The 21,130-nt window shown below is 40.1% G+C and overlaps 1 protein-coding gene across 1 annotated transcript in view; it reads left to right on the top strand.

Moving 5' to 3' along the window:
* PLCE1 (phospholipase C epsilon 1) overlaps nucleotides 1-21,130 on the top strand; it is a 301,542-nt gene that overhangs the window by 222,867 nt on the left and 57,545 nt on the right. Inside the window, exons 6-11 of the mRNA XM_081075061.1 lie at nucleotides 280-538; nucleotides 2,097-2,302; nucleotides 10,624-11,299; nucleotides 16,647-16,829; nucleotides 18,107-18,224; nucleotides 18,828-18,981. Coding sequence (XP_080931187.1) covers nucleotides 280-538; nucleotides 2,097-2,302; nucleotides 10,624-11,299; nucleotides 16,647-16,829; nucleotides 18,107-18,224; nucleotides 18,828-18,981 — 1,596 coding nt within the window. The remainder of the gene's footprint in view (nucleotides 1-279; nucleotides 539-2,096; nucleotides 2,303-10,623; nucleotides 11,300-16,646; nucleotides 16,830-18,106; nucleotides 18,225-18,827; nucleotides 18,982-21,130) is intronic.

The raw sequence follows: 21,130 nt of genomic DNA, 5'->3' as shown, positions 1-21,130 counted from the left end.
CAGCTGCCAAAATGGCTCAAACCTAACTTCACTGCCTGCCTTGCAAAATTAACTCCTTCCACATGTGTTTTTGTTTGTATCTGCCTTATTTAATTTTGTATTTCAATTATTATGAAAGGAATAATCACATCATTTGGGGAAGCAGGTGGAGACATGAATCCTAAATAAACATTAAAACATAGAACAAACAGGCAAAAACAATGAATTTGTATGGAATTTAGACTATTTACTGTACACCTCCCTCGGTCTGAAAAAAAAAATGTTACTTACTTGCAATAGGTCAAGAAAAGTTTTAAAAATGTGGCAGTTTATGGACCAGTCTGACCTGGAGACCATGAGGAGCCTGAAGGACGCCATGGCTCAGCACGAGTCTTCCTGCGAGTACAAGAAGATGGTGACGCGGGCACTGCACATCCCCGGCTGTAAGGTGGTTCCGTTCTGCGGGGTGTTTCTGAAGGAGCTCTGTGAAGTGCTTGACGGAGCCTCCGGCCTCATGAAGCTTTGCCCGAGGTACAATTCCCAGGAAGAAGCTCTAGAGGTAAGGGCTTTCTGAATCCTCAGGATCTGCGGTGTCACTGTCAGGGTTAACCCTAAAGACTCCACCAAAAAGCTATTAGAAACAATCAGTTGTTACTGTTGCGTCGGTTAACCGTTAGGTCCTTGAAAATGCCAGAGAAAAGAATTGCCAACTAGCGCTGGTTGGGGCTTAACATGGTTAAGTTAGCTTTAGAGGAGCAATGTGTGAGTCCAAGTGAAAATGGGGATTGTTTTCTGATTCTTTTTCTTAAAAGCTGATGAGGTTTCCTTCTCTTTTATTGGGTGGGAATATCTGGAGGTAGGGGTTAATAGACGTCAAGTGAGAGTATTAACTTTCCTGAATCAGCGGATGGAAGAATGTGGGGGAGTCGACAGTGCCTGCCTTTCATCCTTTGGGGGAGAACACTGGAGAAGCGGGTGCCTCATCGAAAGGTGGGCTCCAGCCTCCTAAGCATGGCTGCCTCAGTTGTCCCAGGCCCATCGCTTCTTCCTCTTGACTCCCATAGAGGGAGAGAACCGTGTGAGCTTTGCCTCAGGCCATTGGGCCTTGGAAAGAAGAGACACTGAGAAACTGGAAGAAGATAAGGATATCTCCCTATATGGTGTTTAGAAATGAAAGAAGGGACTAAACTTGGGGGAACTTTATGGAGAACTATGAGGAGTCCCATACTGGGACTCCACACCCAAATGTAGGGTCAGTCTCACCATGGTAGTAGCACCCACTATGGATCTTTCACACACTCTCACATACACCCCCTTCTCCATGGCAATGGGAAGACTATTCTAAAACTTCAGCCTCTTCTGTGTCTCCTGTGAGCAAAGGCCTCGCCTGGTATCCGGGAGACTTGAGAGCCCCCAATGGGTACAGGCAACACTACTGGCTTGCGTCTCTCTGGCTTGTTTAAGGGAGGAAAAAGTGCAAGACATGTAGGAGAAAGCTTAAAGCTAGACCCCTCCCCCCATGCAGCACCCATACCAGTTCCCTCGTGTCTCAGGAGGAGGGAATGCCACATCTCAAGGCCCAGCTGCAGCTCTTACCTCTGATGGGAGAAACTTCCTGTTCAAGAATGCAGCCAATATGAGCCAAACGCCACCAGGAAGCCTCTGGGTTACCATTGGATATCAGGGAAAGAAAGCAAACGTCACCTTTTCTCAATGTTTTCCTTGGGCCCAGTCATTTTATCTGGTTTCATAGAATAGTATACTTTTTCATAGTTTTCTCAATTCTCACTACTAGGATAAAATAACCCTGCTCTTCCTCTGTAAAGTGGCTAGTCTTCTCCCTAGGGAACCTTGGAATAATATTGTTTTTTGTATTTCCAATTCGAAGTGGAGTGTTGATTCCTAGAGGGACTAAAGTTGTCTTAGTGGAAACAAGAGTGAATTTTTATATTTCATACGGTGAAAGGAAATGTTTTTCCTGGTGGTGCTTTTTTCCCCCAGTAAAATAGGCACAAATGCCATTATTTATGACTATGGTTTCATTTCCATAGCCAAGTAGGTTATTTGGATGAATTATATGAAGTTGCAATAACAAGTCTTGATATATTTTTCTGTAGTTTGTAGCCGACTACAGTGGACAAGACAATTTCTTACAACGAGTGGGACAAAATGGCTTAAAGAATTCGGAGAAGGAGTCCACTGTCAACAGCATTTTTCAGATCATCAGGAGCTGCAGTCGAAGTCTGGAGACGGAGGAGGAGGACAGCCCCAGTGAAGGGAACAGCTCTAGGAAAAACTCCTTGAAGGATAAAGCTCGATGGCAGTAAGTTTTACATTTTAACAAGAGGGATGCTCATTGCTTCTTATTCCTACTCCACTTTGGTTTCAGGTAAACACCTAATAAAAACCCACCACCTTTAGCAGTAAGCCGTGTTTCTTTATCTTCACAATTTACAATTCTGAATTGCAGTTTATCTTTTTAATTTGGCTGCATTACGCTAAAATTACTGCTCATAATTTAACTTCTTGCCTTCTGTTATCCCTTTGAAAGACACTAGAGCAGGGGTGTCCAAATTGCGGCCCACGGGCCAACTGCGGCCCACGATCCCTTGTTAATTGGCCCGCAGCAAATTCCAAAAATATATTTAGTTTACTTAAATAAACCAGGTGAGGCACGTACTTCACCTCTAGTGAGTGGCCCGGCTGTTTGTGTATTTTCCCGCATGTGGCCCTTGGTGAAAACCATTGAAAAAAGTGTGGACACCCTTGCACTAGAGCTATTCTGCTGTTTCTAAAAATTTGACTAATTAAATCTCCAGATTAGAACAATGATCTCTCATTTATGTCATAGCTTCTATAAAAATGGTTTTTTTGTGATCACTGAGCGGTACACAGGGACAAGCATTAACATATTTTTTAATAAATTATAGTGATTTAGTAGGGCTAGATTGATACTCAGAAATCAGTATTTTCAGCAGCTCCCCCCAACCTCTATGTCACAGAGTCAAAGCAGAAACACAGCTTTGTGAAGTGGCATCCTCGGCTTTGAAACTGCTCAGATGTTTCAGTTGCTGTCTATCAGCAGTCGTTGCCATCTAGTCAGACATGCTTACCCACAACCAAGTGAGAAGTTCAGAACCCCGTGGTCTTGGGCGTGCATTGCATCTCTTCAAGTCCGTTTTCTCATGGTCAAGCCTCAATCAAATGGCAAATGGCAGAGCCTGGTCTAGCTGGAGGAATCCTTTAGCGCCATCCAAAACTATAAGGTCCTCTGGTTTTGACATCTTCGCCACGAAAGATTTTCTTTGCAGTCAGTATTCATGAGTCATAACCTCGGAGTCCTTATACACACATGTATGCATGGGTAAGACATTGCTGTTTGTTTTGCAAAGGCTTTCCCAGTTGTCTTTGTGTATGGGAGCCTACACAGGGACGGGTGACAGTGTCTTTGAAAAGTAATCTCTTTGAATTGTAGTGCTAGATACTTAGAATTGGTGGTGAACACAGAAATGAATGCCTAATGCTGAATCCCTAATGCTGTTATGTTTTGAGGAGGTAAACCTACATCCCAGATTCCCCCAAAGTCTTTGGGCTTTCTTCCAAACCTTACTTCCTCACTCATTCCCCCATAAAGAGCCCAGGTGCTCAAAGAGTAACTGTTAGTGCCCTCACCACGATGTCCCCCGGCCCTAAAGCTCACAGGTCTCACAAATAGCTTTACCAATTCTTTTGTTTGTTTATCTCAGTTCAAAGATTATTTGAAAGTTTTCTTACTAACATTTTGCTGACATTGGTATTGTACATATAGTATTATACACACACACACGCACACGCGCACACACACACACACACACACACACACTCACAGAGGGTGCCAAAAACATGTATACACATTTTAAGAAAGGAAAACTGTATTAAAATTGTAATACTCAATATATACCAATAACAAAAGATGAATACAAGTCATGTTTGACTTCTGCAATTCCAAGATATTCTCAAAGTGGTTACCATCAGCATCCGGACACTTCTGATTATGGCAAACTACGGTTTGAGCAATATTGACCAAAGTGTCCACTTGCATACATTTTTTGGCACCCCTGGTATATGAGGGGTGATCAAAAATTACGGTAAATGCTGCTGCCGAGTGCCATCCAACAGAAAGGCAGGGATTTTCAATACGTGAAGCAGCATGTAGAACCTTAGTAACAGTGTGTGACAAGTTTCAACTTGTTTGGTGCAGTCAGTCAGATGTGAGCTACTGTTGAGAGAAGGTGTGTTTTAAAGTGTGCTGTAAACCATGGATCACAAACAACGCATTAACATGAAATGGGCAAACAGTTTCATCCTCTATCATGACAATGTTCCATGTCACATATCACTTCTGGTACAGCAATTTCTGTCAAATAGAAACATTATGGTGTGTCCTCATCCACTTTATTCACCGGATCTGGCACCATGCGACTTCTGGCTCTTCCCAAAATCAAAATGACCATGAAAGGTAAACGTTTTGAATCAATTCAGGACATCGAGGCAGCCATGACAGTGCAACTAAAGACACTCATAAAAGAAGACTTCCAGAACTGCTTCAGAAAGTGGCAAAAACGATGGGATAAGTGTGTTCAAAGTGAGGGGAGCATTTTGAGGGGGATTAATGGCAATGGGTGTCTTACTGTCATATTTGTTTTGAAAGCTTATGAATTTATTTGATCCAAACTGACAACAATTGCCAGGAAGCGAAGTCTCAATGGATTGAGAAAATGCTCTGGAAAATGGCTGTTTTGCAACTTATTTTATACATTAGAATCGAAGGAGGAAGGTTCAGCAAATTTTTTTTTAATTTAAACATTCACCATATTTTTCTGTCATACCTCGTATATATTATAGTATTAGTATACAATATAGTATAGCTACATAGAGAGAGAAAGGACCATGTACAAATAAGCACATGTCTGCACAGGAAGCATCTCCTAACCATTAAGTCCTTAACCTGTACCTACCTCCATTTACCTTTTTCTTTACATATAGATACCTATGTATATATTTACCTCCTTCCCAAAAAAATTTGTAGATGCTAACAAGAATAAATATAAATAATTGAAGATCTTAAGGAGAAAATAAAATAGGTTAGGAAAAACAATGTATACAGAAGTGTATACTATACAGACTTTACAGTGACTACATTTTGTTCTGAGATTGTTGGTGGCCAAAGGAAAAAGGGAATCATAATATATTACAAGTCTCACAATATCTGTAAGAAAAGTCAAGCAGATGTTTGGGATGAGCCTTTTCTTCTTACTGAGATCTGGCGTAAATCCTACTATAAGGGAAGCCTCACCCCTGAATAGATAAAATAATGAATTTCATATGGCTCTTTTTTATAACAGCCTTCACTTGGGGCCATGGGGGGTGGGGTAGGGTGTGTTAATTAAAGGTCTCAACCTTTAAAATACTTTTAGGAATGCTACCTTTGGTTGAGCCTCAGAACTTTCCCTGTACCATCCTGTCCTTCTGCTGGAAGAAGTGATACATTTCTTACCTCACCCTATCACCTCTCTTGAAAGTTTTATTTCCAATTTGCTGCTTATTCCCTGTCTTCCTTCCTAACTGTTTTATCATCTACATCCTAAGAACATTTCTCTTCCATTTCCTATTTTCCAGACCAAGCACTCTTAAAAGGGAAACAAAAGCACAAAAATGCAAATATTTATTTTACGAAACCTGTGAGGCCATATTGAAATCTTCACACTGAAACCTGTGTCTCAGTACCAGTAATCGTTTCCTTACCCCCAGGGATTGCCGCTCAGAAATGAAGCACCGAACACACAGGATGGAAGTGGGGTGTTGAATAGAATTCACTGAAGTCAGATCAGCAGGCACTGGTTCCAGGGCCATCTGGCAGGACCTTGGAATCCATTCTTGACCCAGAGCCTTGTATTGACTTTGCAAATACAATCCAGACAGTAATAATATTAGTAATATTTAACATGCTATTAGTATTGAGAGCCTACTTTTAAACAAACACTATCCCAAATACTTCACATATGTTAAAGTATTTAATCCTCACACCACTTCCATTTTATTCAGGCTCTCATACCTAGCAGAGCCAGGATTTAGCCACGGGCAGGCTGGCTTCAAAGTCTACACATTATCCAGGTATAATTTAGAAGCTGCCTGTAGTTGAGGAAAGTGCAAGGTTAATTAAAAGCAAGAATTTGCCAAAAGCAAGCTTAAAACTCTGTATACCTTCAGAAAAGGTGTACATTTTCTTCTATTATACAAAATTAAATTTAGGTTTATCATTTCATGAATCACGTTCATGTTAACATTGTAGGAAGTAATGAACTGTTTTTAACAAATGTATAACCAGGTTGATAAATAGCCCACTTGTCCTCTAATGTAAGATTTTCATCAGAGAACATTAGAAAATGTTTATCTGTCAATTGATGGTTTCTAACTGAAGGATGCTACAGAACTCCATCTGGGGTCGGATATAAACTTTCCTTCTCTTTTTCCTCCTTGGTCCTCTCCTTAACACATATGGCTTACGTTTGACAAGGTAGTTTCTTTGCTGGTAAACCACATGTTTGACCTTTGGTTAATGTGATTTGCTTCCTAAATAAACCCTTTAAGTTCCACCTTATGCCTTCTTGTAAACCCACAGAAACTTGTTTCCTGAGAGAATCCTGCACAGAAGTGCATGAAATTCACTATGTGATCTAAGAGACAAAGCTACTAGTTTCCTTCTTGAAAGGAACTTATTTCATTACAAGCACCCGCCAATTTTATCTTGGGCATTATTTCCTGGAAGAATGCTTTTTAATGGAATTATGAAGAATGCTTTTTAATGGAATTATTAATACCGAGCATTCGTCCTTTTTGTGTTCTGAAATAGAAGCTGATGTTGAGAAAGACGCTGTCTGCTCTCTCCAGTTTACACCATGTCTCCGAGCAGCAGACACAGGCTTCAGAGAAGCCTCATAATTTTTCTTGCCAGACACTGTTTTTCATAATGCTTGTAGTTTTTCACTGGAAAATACTTGATTTAGCTGAGAACTCAAATTATATAGAATATAGAAAACACCATTTCTCTTATTAAATTAAGATCAGAAGTTCTAGGTCTAGATGAACACATGTTGAATTTCATGGGTACTGACACTGACCATTTGTCCTTTTTGTTCTAAAAAAAGAAAAAAACAGAAACAGCAACAATAAGAAGTATGACAAGGAAAGTTAAATGGAAACGTGGAAATGGTTCCAGAGATAGAAAAAAAAAAAAAATATATATATATATATATATATATGTTGAAGAGCTCGGATGTGGCCCTAAAGAAAGCCCCTCTAGATGAACAGCTGGGCTGATTTAGCCTCGGGAAGAGGAATTGGGAAGGAGAAGAGGGAGGATGAAATCTCAGTCTTCCTATATTTAGTCATGATGATATAGTACTTTACAGAGGCGGATGCTGTGCCGAGTTCTTCACAAGTGTCTTATTTGAGCTTCACCATTACTCTGTGAAATAGGCTTTGTCTTTTTTGCCATTGACAGGTAAGTAAAGTGAGGCTCAGAGAAGTTGAATGATTTGACATGGTGATACAGCTAATAGGTGGTGGAGCTGGACATGAAACCCAGGGTGACGTCAAGGCCATGTTCCTTGCTGTATGTCTGAAGCATAGACATAAGTATTCAGGAGGGCCTCGTCTTGGTTTTCCATTGTTACTGAGAGCAATTTCAGAGGATGGAGCTAAGTTAGACACAAAGGATTTTCCTTCTTCACTTTTTATGTTGAAATGTAACATTAAGTTACATTTTACAGTACAAAATAGAATGTATTTTTGTACCTAGCAAGCAGATCTTGATTTCTAATAACATTCTTCAGTAAAAGAAAGCAAAGCTCTTTGGAGAAATGGCTAATTCTAGGAGTGGGGCAGGAAATACATAAGACGAACCTGGAGTGTCTTGTGCCAGAAAGTAAAGAAGTGGTAAAAAAAAAAAAAAAAAAAAGGAGAAGAAGAGAAAAAGAAAAACACAATGATGGGACTATGTCAGTGGAACACAAGAGCCAACTGAAAAAGCTCCCAATGGCCAATACTGGAACAGTTGAGAAACAAAATAACATAGCATTAGATTGTAACCCAAACTATTAAATAAATATCCATGAATTCATATACATAAATTATAAATAAATGGGGAAGAAGAAATAAATCTCCCATGCAGAAGAAATAAGTTATTAAATACTCCACCCTCTGGGAGGTAGAACATAACTCCTTATGCCTTAAATGTGGGCTGTGCATAGTGACTTCCTTCCAAAGAGGACTCTTTAAACCCAAAGAGTTTAAAAAAAAAAAAAAATAACTTTACAGCATGACGAATGCGACCTCAGCCCCGTCAACATCAACAGGATGTGTTGTGTTGATGGTATGTTCCATGGATATGACGTGATGACACCCCCACTCTACCTCTGTGGTGTTCCTGCCCAGAACCCAAGAACCCCAGTCTAATTCTGAGGAAAATATCAGGCAAATTCTAATGGAGGAATATTCTACGAAATACTTGACCAGTGTGCCTCCAAACTGTCAAGATCTCAAAAACAGACCGAGTCTGAGAAACCATCGTATCTAAGAGTAGCCTAAAGAAACATGACAAGTAAATGTAATCTGGTATCCTGGAGAGGATCCTCAAACAGAAAAAGGACATAGGTAAAAAACAAAAAAACAAAAAAACTAAGGTAATCTAAATAGATTATTGACTTTCATTAATGATAATGTGTCAGTGTTGGTTTATGAACTGTGTCAAATATACCACCCTGTTATAAGATGTTAATAATAGGGAAAACTGGATGTGGGCTATACTATCCTTGCAATTTCTCTACAAATCTAAAACTATTCTAAAATTAAAAGTTTTTTTAAAAACACTAATGTATTTGAATAATTATCAAGCAAATGCATACATAACTACTACCCAGAGTGAAAGCATTGCCAAGACCCTTTTCAATTATGTCACTACATTTGTCCCTAGAGAAAAAGTCACTGCTGTGAATTTTATGATAATACATCCTGCTTTTCTTGATAATTTTACCACTGTTGTGCATTTCTACATAATATAGCATGGTTTTGCATGGTTTTGCAATTTACCTTTACACAATGTCATCATGCAGTGCATGTTCCTGTGTGTCTTGCTTATTATTTGTCCCTGTTGCATGTAGCTAACTATTGTGTGTTCATTTCCATTGCTTGGCAGAGTTACATTGTATGAATCCATCAAATTTTATTTATACATTGTATTGTTGCTGGACATTTGGGTGGTTAACTGTGTTTCCAGTGTGGGTCATCTGAAAAGGATATTCTGTCAGATTTGTGAGATCTCCTATAGATGTCTTTTCTTGTTCAAGGGTATCTCTTTCTGGGAGGCAAGGAGGAAGAACCTGCTGTTTGAAAGCAGGAGTGGGCTCTCGCTCAGGGACCAGGATCTAGATAGAGTCCAGGAAGCCCAGTGCTGCTGCGTGTGCCTCTCTGAGAGGCAGAGGGCTGCCCCAGCGCCTCACGACGATGGGAACTTTCCTTCCCAGAGGTGTATGGACCAGCTCCTTCTCAATTTTATTCACCACTTTGCTAAATAATGTCTATGGATCAAACAGCAGAAACCTTGATCTTATTAACAATGCCTCGTGCTTTGCAGAGAATGCATGTCACGTAGGCACGTTCCTACTCAGGGGGGCCAGATAGAAAGGAGGCACTAAAGTCTCCCTTTCCTTCCCGCAGATCCCTATAGCCTGATAATCCAGGTTCCTGACTCAGGGAAGGCAACGTGCTCAATTTTCCAAGCCTTCTTTATGTGCCCATGTGTTTGCACACGCATGCACACACTCCCAAGAGATATCTAAGGTCAAGGGAAGGAGAGCTGGTTTTGCTCCTCTGGCCACACTCATTTCCCAGTGAGTGTCTTTGAACTAATCATATATATATATATATATATATATATATATATATATATATATATATATATATATATATTTTTTTTTTTTTTAAACAGACTCTTCTCAGGCCAGCTTATCAAGTCTTATTTTGCCTATTGTAGCCCAATTATATTCAGGCCATGACTTTTGTTAATGATTCGGTAGAAAGCAAACAAACGTAGTGATAAAGATCCTAGGCTAAAGAGTGAGACAGACCAGAATCCTGCCTGGGGTAAGCCTCTTCTGAACTGGGTAACCTGGAGCGAGTTACTTACCCCTTCTGAGCCTCAGAAGGTATCCTCATAGGTTAAAAAAAGAAGAAGCAAAAGACTAAGAAAACTTACCTTGCAAGTAGGTTGAATTAAGTGCAACAATGTATGTAAAGTATTTAACACAGTTCCTGACACAAGAGGAAAAAACGAATACAGATGAAGATTATTGTTGTTGCTATTAAAAATAAAATGACTGATCTAGTAGTTCCTTATGCCTATGGTGAGCCATATTGCTAAATATAAGGTTTTAGAATGCAACTGTAAAAAAAATTACTCTATGACTTTTAGCATTTTATAGTTGCTATGCTAATTTCACTTCAGTGGGGAATGAAAAGTGATGTCTGTCCAGTGTCAGTGCAAGGCTTTGTGTTGTTCTCACTTCTGATGATAAGACTGACAAAATGTGTACCTCTTTCCATCAGGTTTATAATTGGAGATTTGTTGGATTCCGAAAACGACATCTTTGAGCAGCCCAAAGAATGGGACCCTCATGGATTCGAAGAGCCACAGAAGGCCTTTGAGCACGGGACAGAGCTCATCCCATGGTACGTCCTGTCCATCCGAGCGGACGTGCACCAGTTCCTGCTGCAGGGGGCCACGGTCATCCACTACGACCAGGACACACACCTCTCTGCCCGCTGCTTCCTCCAGCTCCAGCCTGACAACAGCACCTTGACCTGGGTCAAGCCCAGCACAGCCTCTCCAACCAGTGCTAAAGTAAAACTTGGTGTGCTTAGTAACACAGCCGAGCCTGGCAAATTCCCGTCACTGGGCAACGCTGGGTTAAGTGGCCTGGCGGAAGGGGTCTTGGATCTGTTTTCAGCCAAGGCTGTGTACATGGGACACCCTAGCATTGATATACACACTGTGTGTGTTCAAAACAAACTGAGTAGCATGGTTCTCTCAGAGACTGGTGTGACACTGCTGCATGGGCTGCAGACCACAGACAATCGGTTATTGCACTTCGTGGCACCAAGGCACACGGCGAAAATGGTCTTCAGCGGACTGTTGGAACTCACTAGAGCGGTGAGAAAGATGAGGAAGTTCCCTGATCAGAGACAGCAGTGGCTGCGGAAACAGTACGTCAGCCTCTATCAGGTAAGGGGTACAATCTTCCCACTCTCCTCGGCAGCATAATTCTCAAGATATAAAGCTTGTTAAAGCACCCTTGGCAACTAGACCACCAGGGTCCATTCTCGCAGCTCTGTCACTTCCTACCTGAGTGACAGTGGGCAGCTTTTACTTATTAACCTCTCTGTCCTCCGTGTCTTATTTGTAAAATGAGAATAAGAACAATACCCATTCACAGGGTGGCTGTGAGGTTTAATCGAGTTAATATGTGTAAAGCCGTAATGTAAATTTATATGCGTGAAGGACAAGGGCTCGAAACGAACTGAATAAAAAAGAGAAAAGTGAAAAATAAAGAAGAAAGGAGGAGGAGGAAGAGGAAAAGGAGCAGAAGAAAGGCTAGTGGCTCATAGTAGGTCCTATTATTATTTTGTATGAAAATCGTCACTGTGTTCATTGTACTTCTCACATCTGGAAAGAAACCAGTTAATACATTTTCACTTACTCAAAGTTTTCACTGAAGGCATTGTAACCTGAGTGCTTTTATTGTTAATTAAGGATTAACTGACACATTGGAAACCTTCACTTTGGAAAGAGAAATCCTGCTTCATCACCTAATATGCTACGTGACACTCAGAGAGTTATTTCACTGACTGTATCGCTGCCTAATGTTAGAACCTCTAAGATTAAAAGAAACTTTCCCAAATGTGGAGTGACATACGTGGAGTTCTTCCACACAAGGTCTGCAGTGGCAGCAGCCCCTAGGAGTCTGATTCTCACAGTCAGCTTCTCAAGCTGAGTTTCTCATGAACCCTAAATTATCAGGTACTGTAACACTCCAGTGAAGGGTGGCAGCAGGACTGAGCTGAAGGAGGTGGTGAGAAGAGGGCATAACCAGAGTAGCTTGTGGAGGCAGGAGGGCAGAGATTGCTTGGACATTGAGTCATAAACCCCGGCACAGACAGCATTGTCAAATAGGTTGTATCCGAGGATTCAGTTCCTCTTTTGTATGCTTTTCTTTCTTTGGGGGAAAAAATTATCATTTTTTTTTCACTAGTGTCGCAGAACAAATAGAACTATGAATTTAAATGACTACAATGACTGACTTCACGTACGTTTCACAGTTCTCACACACTTCTGACAAGTAAAAACATTTTCCTGTCTGGGATGTTAGTAGAGGCACATAAAATGCTCTTTCTTTCCCTTTTCCCCATGTGCGTGCAATATGTATGAGTAGAGATCAGATCCTGAGTAACTAACTTGATTAATTAATTAATAAGCACCTAGGCCCATATACACGATTGTGCTAATGCTGCACAGCACAAAGCCAATTTTAGTTAATTCATCTAAAATGGAAACCAAAATACCTGCTTCTGTCTACTGCACAGGGAGCTTTCAGTGCAGTCAGCTGCTTGCAAGAAAGGTTTTCAGGAGCTATTATGAATATAATGATTTTTAATTACAGTCATTCCTCATCCTTTAGAATCATGAAAATCCATTCAACTTGGCCACAAACCAAAGTCTTTGAGCTCAATTACAACTACTGTCACAAAGCTTGTGTGATTTATTTCCTCCATTTGTTTTCTTCCCAAGTGTATAGCATAAAGTGCCTGAATTAACCCATAAAGTATGCTTTGTTTCTCATTTCCCGTTAACCTTCAGTTTTTGCTGAAGGAGGCACCAGCTGAATCCAAGAACAGCAGATGAGAAGAGGTAAGAGATACTGCTGGAGCAAAGACACAGGAAATAACCTGGAGCCAATTCAGTGCTAGAGCTGCAAACAGAGCTACAGCTGCAAACAGAGTTACAGCCTACTTTTCCCCCCAGCCTCCATCCCTCCACCCCTGCATGAAACCAAGTGGTTACACTGTAAAGACAGCACAGCTCCATGTACCTCAGTCACTTCTGAAAACATTGGTGATGTTTTTCCTCAAAATATTGTTCTGTGTGAGCCACCCAGGAAGACAGGCAACATGTCTTAGAAACAGGATTTCAAGATTTCTTTTTTTGTAAAAAGTGAAAAAGGTCAATGAACTGAACCTTTTCCAGTCATATAGACCAGTTACCAAACTCAGAGCATCAGAAAGATGCTAATTTGGTACTTGGAGAACAAAAGGTCAAAGAGGCATCATGCTAAATGGCCCCCTTGGTGACTTATAATAAAGCTTAGCACATTTCAGGCTCTGAGAAGTCCTCAAGGACAAAAGAAACCTGTTCAAATGTATCTATAAGTTAAAGAAAGTCTGGCTCTTCCAAACTTCTGTTAACAACCCTACAAGAAACATCTTTATCCCCAGTTTAGGAAGAGCTTATATAGAAAATCTTTCTGACATCAGAGTCCCCTTATGTGATGAATGTATGTGAAGTTACTTTCAAATTACAAGTATTTTTAGTACGAGTAAATATAAATTGGTCTAATGGAAATAGTAACAGGAGACAAAGCAGAAGACAAGAAGAAATAGTGACATTTGTAATGAAGCCTAGGAATACAGGAAAGAATAAGAAAGTAAACCGTGGAGGAAAGAGTAGTATCATAAGCTTTGGCTCAAGGTAATCATGGGCAGAACGGAGAACCCATAATCCTGGGTGTTTGGAAAGATCTCTGGGAAACTGAGAAGGTTAAATAGAGGATTATCAGGTAAACTTTGGTTGTAAGCAACAGAAACAGATTCTGGCTATCTTCAAGGGGAAAAAAGGATTTATTCAAAGGATTAGATGAGTTTAACAGTCTTCAAATTATCATATACAAAGATATGCCAAGAGGTAAAAGTGCATGAATATGTTTTAAGGAATTAATTTCCTAATCCTCGACTTCCACAGGAACTTTTTTCAAAAGCTGAGAATGTGCCTTCACTCACAATAGTCCTCCCAAGTTAAAAATAGAAGGTACAAGGCAGCCAGGTGGCTCAGTTGTGGCTCTGAACCACAGAGTTTCTGGTTCCGGTTCCACATGGGATGGTGGGCTGCATCCCCTGCAACTAAAGACTGAAAACGGCGACTGGACTTTGGCTGAGCTGCACCCTCCACAACTAGACTGAAGGACAACGACTCGGAGCTGATGGGCCCTGGAGAAACACACTGTTCCCCAATATTCCCCCAATAAAGTTTTTTAAAAAATAGAAGGTACATCCTTCACCCATTCCAAACAAGTTTATTGTTTTGTATAAAACAAAAGAAAAATTCAAACTACATTTTAATTCCCAAAGAGTCTCCTTTAAAGAGTAAACGAAGGCATCCTGCCCTTTTCAGGCCTTAAAAATATTTTCATTAAGAGTAAAGTTTGGCCCATGTTGGAATGTTCTGAATTTAGAAAAACCAAAGCAGTAGAGACTGTAATGGGTCTATTACATTTTTTTTATTAAAGGTTTTATTTTTTAGAGCAGTTTTAGGTTGACAATAAAATTGAGAGGAAGTTAGATTTCCCACAAACCTCCTGCCCCCACACATGCATAGGCTTCCCACTATCAGCATCACTTACCAGAATGGTATTTTTTTCACAAAGGACACATCACAATCACCCAAAGTCTGTAGTTTACCTTAGAGTTCACTTTTGGTGGTGTGCTCGCATGCCATCTGTATACCTTCTTTGGTGAAGTGTCTGTTAAGGTCTTTGGCCCACTTTTTTAATCAGGCCATTTGTTTTCTTATTGTTGAGTTTTGAGATTTCTTTGTATGTTTTGGATACCAGTCCTTTATCAGATGTTTCTTTTACAAATATTTTTGCCCAGTCTGTGACTTGTCTTCTAATTCTCTTGAGAGTGTCTTTCGCAGCGCAGAAGTTTTACATCCTAAGGGAGATGTGTTAATTAAAACCCGTAGATAACTTTTTTTACAAAATTTCTTCCAGACTTAATAAGGTAGTTAAAACCTATTTATGAAATTGTGTCCTGAAATGTTTATTCCACTTTGGAGTCAGTTGTAGTGACTTGTTAGCTGGGACTCTCGTCAGCAGACCTGCATCACGTGGAGTGATCGCCAACCATTTTCATTCTCTGTATCACTGCATTCAAGATTCATCTTCCAGAGAGGGAGATTCTGACTGACTGATTTAGAACCGGTGCCAACCATTGGACAAGGAATATTCTACCTTGATTGATAGATCCAAGACGAAAATGAGTGGAAAAGAGATAAAGTAAAATTGGGATATAGTTAGAGAAAAAAGAAATTACTAATGGACAGGCGTAAATCACAGATATCCACTAAAAGAGTCGCCAAAAGGTTTCCCACATCAAGTGTCCAAGTTGCTCGGCATCCTGGTATTCATAACACGATGCAGGAAGTGAGAGGTCACAAGTCAAGTTCATAAAATCAGATAGTCACTGCACATTAAGATGAAGGAGCAAGCAGACACACGCACAAAGTCTCTTTATTATTTGCATATGATCTACAACGAAGAAAAATCTATTTACAAGCACTTCTTTGGAACTGCAAAGGAAAGCTAGCAGAAGGTAAAGACAGCAACTGAAAAGTAATTTTAAAAGAGCCCTTGTATTCAACATACGAAATATCAATATCGTCTTTAATTCATATGAGACTTTTTGTAGTTTTATTAACTGGCCTTCCTGACTTATAGGGAGAATTGTTGACCATCGTTAATTAAACAATCATCGTTAAAATTCATCGTTAAAATTCATCGTTAATTGAATATTTAATTCAATAATTGCATAAATCCCTGCTGCTACTCAGGGCGTGTTACATGGAGTGGCCTCATGAGAAGCAGCTATTATGAACCATCACCTTCCCCTTGAGTATGTTTTCGCTGTTCCCGGCATCATAAATATGCATGGTGTTCTCAGTCCCCTGGGCTCTCTGTTCTTAGATATCAGTCACTCAAGAGCACAGCAGTCCAACTATTTGAGATGCTCCCCAGAGCCCTCCAAAGTGAATTCTGTGTATGCCACATACCCTGTATTTTAAGTCAGACTGTCCCAAGCATCAAACTGGGTGAAAATACACCTAGACTAATTCAATAACAAATAGAACTTGATTTACTTAAATAGACTCACACATACGCGCACACACACCCAAAGTCCTCCAAAGCCCTAATTTGCAAAGTACATCTTAATGATTTTTTTCTACAGTGATCATTCTGGAACATAATCTCTGAAGGGAAGTTTTTTTTCAGTAATCCCATTTGAACACTGCTCTATCAAAGCACACCCCTGGAACTCAGCAGGCATGTGACCAGGACTACAGAAGATGATCAAGTCCCCACCAGAGAGTCCTGACAGTTAGAAAATGGGGCTACTTGGTTGGTTATCCCTCAGTGGCTGCCTGTGCTTTTTCCACCTCTGGGAATTTATTGGAAGCCATTAGTATATTTACTTTCCCATTCCTGGCTGGTCCCTTGTGTATTCAGTGTGTGGTTCTCTTACAGGAGGATGGACGGTTTGAAGGCCCAACCTTGGCTCATGCTGTGGAGTTGTTTGGGGGCAGACGATGGAGCACTCGAAACCCCAGCCCTGGGACATCAGCAAAGAGTGCCGAGAAGCCGAACGTGCAGAGAAACAACACACTAGGCATAAGCACCACCAAGAAAAAGAAGAAAATACTTATGAGGGTAGAGTGCCACTTGTTTATTAAGCATCAGACCCACTCATCTGGGACCACTGTATGGTCTACATTATCATAAACGACCTTAAGTCATTTGGGGTGGGACAAGATGAGATATAAAAAAATGTCATAGACACTGTGTGAGGGATATAAATGATAAATGTCTAACTATTACATTGTTTTGTGCACCTGAAACTAATAAAAAAAATGTTAAAAGGAAAAAAAAGAAGTCTGGAGGAAAAAAAATGAACTAGAAGACTTACAAGTTCAATGCTAGGAACTGAGTGAACACCAGGAAAAAGTCAGGGTCCACAGAGGGCCAAAATGCTAGATGTAGAATACAATACAATGTACTATCACGAGAAGCAGCTTAAATATCCATGCACAGATGAAAGACTAAAAGAAAAAAAAAAGATACATACAATGGAATATTATTCAATCTTTAAAAAGGAGGAAATCCTGTCATATGCTACAATGTGCATGAGTCTTGAGGATATTATCCTAAGTGAAAAAACCTGGCACAAAAAGATAAATACTGCATGATTTCACATATATGAAGTAACTAGCGTGGTCAAACTCTTAGAAGCAGAAAGTATTAGGTTGGCGCAAAAGTAACTGCGGTTTAAAGGGTTAAAAATAATTGCAAAAACCACAATTACTTTTGCACCACCCTAATAGAATGGCAGTTATCAGGGCCTGGAGGGAAGAGGGGAAAGAGAGCTGTTCAATGGGTATAGAGTTTTTGTTTTACAAGATGAGGAAGTTCTAGAGATCTGTTGCAGAACAGGGTATATATATTAGTACTACTCTACTACAAAATGGTTAAGATGGTAAATTTTATTAGAAAGAGAGAGAGAGAGATAGACAGATACATAGATATCACTATATATTTTATATTCCATTATATGTGTTATCGCTATAACATGATAATATATTTTCTCCACGATTATCTAGAAAACGTCTCACTCTGCATATGGGAGGCTGCTGAGGCCTAAGTCAAACTTAATCTGCTTTATAATTCTGTCTCTATATGGAGATTCCAGAGGTCCAGTGCCTGCCTCCTCTTGTCGGACCCCTTCCCTGAGGAGTGCCATTTTATAGTGAAGAACACATGGGATGAAATTACATGAGAATACTTGGTCAGCCTTCATGTGGGTCTTTACTGGCTTCACCAAGGAGAGGCAGCATTGAAGGAGTCAGTCAGAGAATAGGGACCGGCCCGAACTAAAGCAGTGATGAGAGAGAAATGCAGAGTGAGAAACACTGTGAATTCTGTGTTCCCAGGGTGAGAGTGGAGAGGCCACCGACGACGAGACGGCCACCCGAAAGGCCAAAATGCACAAGGAATGTCGGAGCCGGAGTGGTTCTGATCCTCAAGACGTTAATGAGCAAGAAGAATCAGGTAATGGAGCGTATTTTCACAGCTGAGATTTTTTTTTTTAATGGGAAAAAATATGCATTTGGTTTTACATTGTGCTTTAAGTATGGTGGGCATTCTTAACAAAATGCTTTATCTCATTAAATATACTTAACTTTGTTTTTAGCTAGATGATGAAACCCAAGAGGTATTTCTGCAAGTACAGTGTACTTGGAAGAAAGTTCTCATTAATTAACTTGCATGATTGACAGGGAAGATTAACTATGCAAGATACCATTTGATGGATTAGACCAGTGATTCTCAACCCCAGCTGGATAGTAGAGCTTTAAGAAAAAAAACAGCTGAATGCTCTGGACACACCCTTGCCCAACTGACTCAGACACTGTCTGGCTGGGACGTGGGCATCCATACAAGTATACTTGTTAAGCTCCCAGATGACTCTAATGTGTAGCGAGGGTCGAGAACCCACCAGATGAGTCCATTCATCAGAATATTGGATGCTTCTTGTATAGAAATTGCCTACATCGACTGATTTGCCCAGACATTCAGAAGCATTTGGTTTTATTTGATTTCTAAGGGAAAGTATAGTGGAAGTCATTGTCTCTTTTCTGTCTTTCCCTCTCACAGAGGTGAATGCCATCACAAGCCCGCCTAACCTTCTCCCTTCCAGAAGAGCCCACTCTCTGACCGCGGCTGGGTCCCCTAACTTGGCATCCGGGACGTCATCTCCCATCAGGCCAGTGTCCTCCCCTGTGCTGTCTTCAAACAAGAGCCCGTCCAGGTGGGACCTTAACATGATAAAACAGAAGGGCCCATCACTTCCTTCAAGTTGTGTAGGAGGGTGTCTTCTTCCAGTGCTCTATGAAAAAACTGTCTTTAATTGTGACTTAACAATTACAGTGACAACTTAAAAACCCCAAATTTTTAAATGCTCCTAATGTTCCTGATTTTATACTCCCATCTTCTCGTATGACTCTAATTGCTCCTAATTATTTGACTCACCAATCCTTTTCAAATGTCAGTAGCAATAGCAAAACCCAAGCTGTGATTCTGTAAATCTGCACTGTCCAATATACAGGGCAGAGCTCGGGAAGGGGTGGCAGTGAGTGACTAAATTACTTCAAATGAAATGAAATTTAAAATTCAGTTTCTCAGTGACACTGATCACATTAAAAGTGTCTCATAGCCCCAAGTGGCTGGAGACTACTGTCCTGAACAGTGCAGATACCAAACATTTCTATCATTGCAGAAAGTTCCATTAGATAGCACTGCTGTAAATGAAGAATAAATTAAGTTTTAAAGTAAGCCACTTGACCTTTTGCTCATGGGTGAAATATGTTTAATACTCTTCTCATATAAGATAAAATATACATGTCTGGAGACATAAATGTATTACATATAGCAAGGTGGATATGTGTAGATAATTCCAAAGCTGGTGTTATAGTAAATTATTTTATAAAGTCCATGCAAATTACAGATTTAAAGCAACATCTACCCTCTCAGAAGAAATAATATTAACATGAAAGCCTTCCAAAAGATTCAGCATGCCACACCATCTCCCTCAACCCCACACTAAAATTTAAGAAATGCAGAGGTTCCAGACAGAACCAAGGTAAAGCAGGCACTCTGTCTAACAGGAGTGGGAGGAGGAAATGGGTCTGTGCAGACACTGGCTTTGGAAACGTTAATTACACACAGACTTCTCTCCCATTCTCATTCTCTCTCTCTCTCTCTCTCTCTCTCTCTCTCTCTCTCTCTCTCTCTCTCTCTCTGTCTTTCTTTCTCTCTCTCTTCCTCTCTCCCCCTTCTCTCCCTCCCTTTCTGAATCCTACAGGAAATCATCTTTTTAAAGTGAATAATGAACATAATTTATGCTCTACACATTCAGATTTCTACAGTTGGTAAAACTGGGTCATGGGCACATGGGAAATCTTTGTATCACTCTTGTAACTTTTCTGAATGGTTAAGTGTAAGGTTAAGTGTGTACACAAATAAAATTTCCAAAGAATCAGATTTCTTTACATTATATTTCAGCCTGTTGCTGTATCCCAGGTAGATAAAATAACCAGGTAACTGGGATTTAGTGGCCTTTCCCTTTATATCAATCACTTATGAGAGGAAAAGAAAGGATAGAATAAGGGAGGAAAATCTTTTTAAAGAGATAGAAGTAGACACTAACATGTCAAATGCTAGATCACAGGGCCCCACAGAAGGTCCGTGGCCAGGGCCCACTATGTATTCTGAAACAGAAAAGAAAAGACAAGGCAGGAGAAGGCAAATCAGCCTGAGTTCAGTTCAAGGAGAAAGCAATACTGAGCACTAAGAAGGGGAAAGAGTGGACAAATAGAGTTTCCTCAAGTCAGAAGGAGACGAGTGCCTACAGTGGTTAAACCTAGAACTGGAAGAGAGGAAGACAGGAAGTGTACTTGTTAATGTAAATGAAAGCCACTTTACCGGAACTTTTTCCTCTTCCTGAAACTCCACCCACTGTTTCCCCCACCACATGGAGGATCAACAGTCTATGCCTACAAAGTACTAGAAGTCTATCCTTTTGTAATATCCTTCCCTCAATGGACGTGACCTTTAGATGTCAACACAGAATAATTTTCCATGAGTAAACACTGTTAGCAGGATTGAGGGTGAACGAGCTATTCATTACAGTATTCTTTATACTTTCTTATATACTTGAAATATTTCTAAAGTGAAATATAAAAGACAAAAACAAAAGTAAAAGAAAAAGATCCTGTTCATTGATTTGACTAAAAACCAGTCAAAACATTTCTCACACTATGCTGTCAGGGAACCAGTGTAGAAAGTAAAAAATGTTGTGAAACAGCCAGGCTGAATTTTTGATCTAGTTGACTGATATTTTTATATTGAATAGATACAGTCTTGGCAGGTGCAAATACAATCCTAGGCAGAGTTGGCTT

The sequence above is a fragment of the Rhinolophus hipposideros genome (assembly GCF_964194185.1).
Source record: "Rhinolophus hipposideros genome assembly, chromosome: 15".
Lineage (NCBI taxonomy): Eukaryota > Metazoa > Chordata > Mammalia > Chiroptera > Rhinolophidae > Rhinolophus > Rhinolophus hipposideros.
Note: the sequence above shows the minus strand (reverse complement) of the source record. Positions and strands in the feature narration are given on the sequence as shown.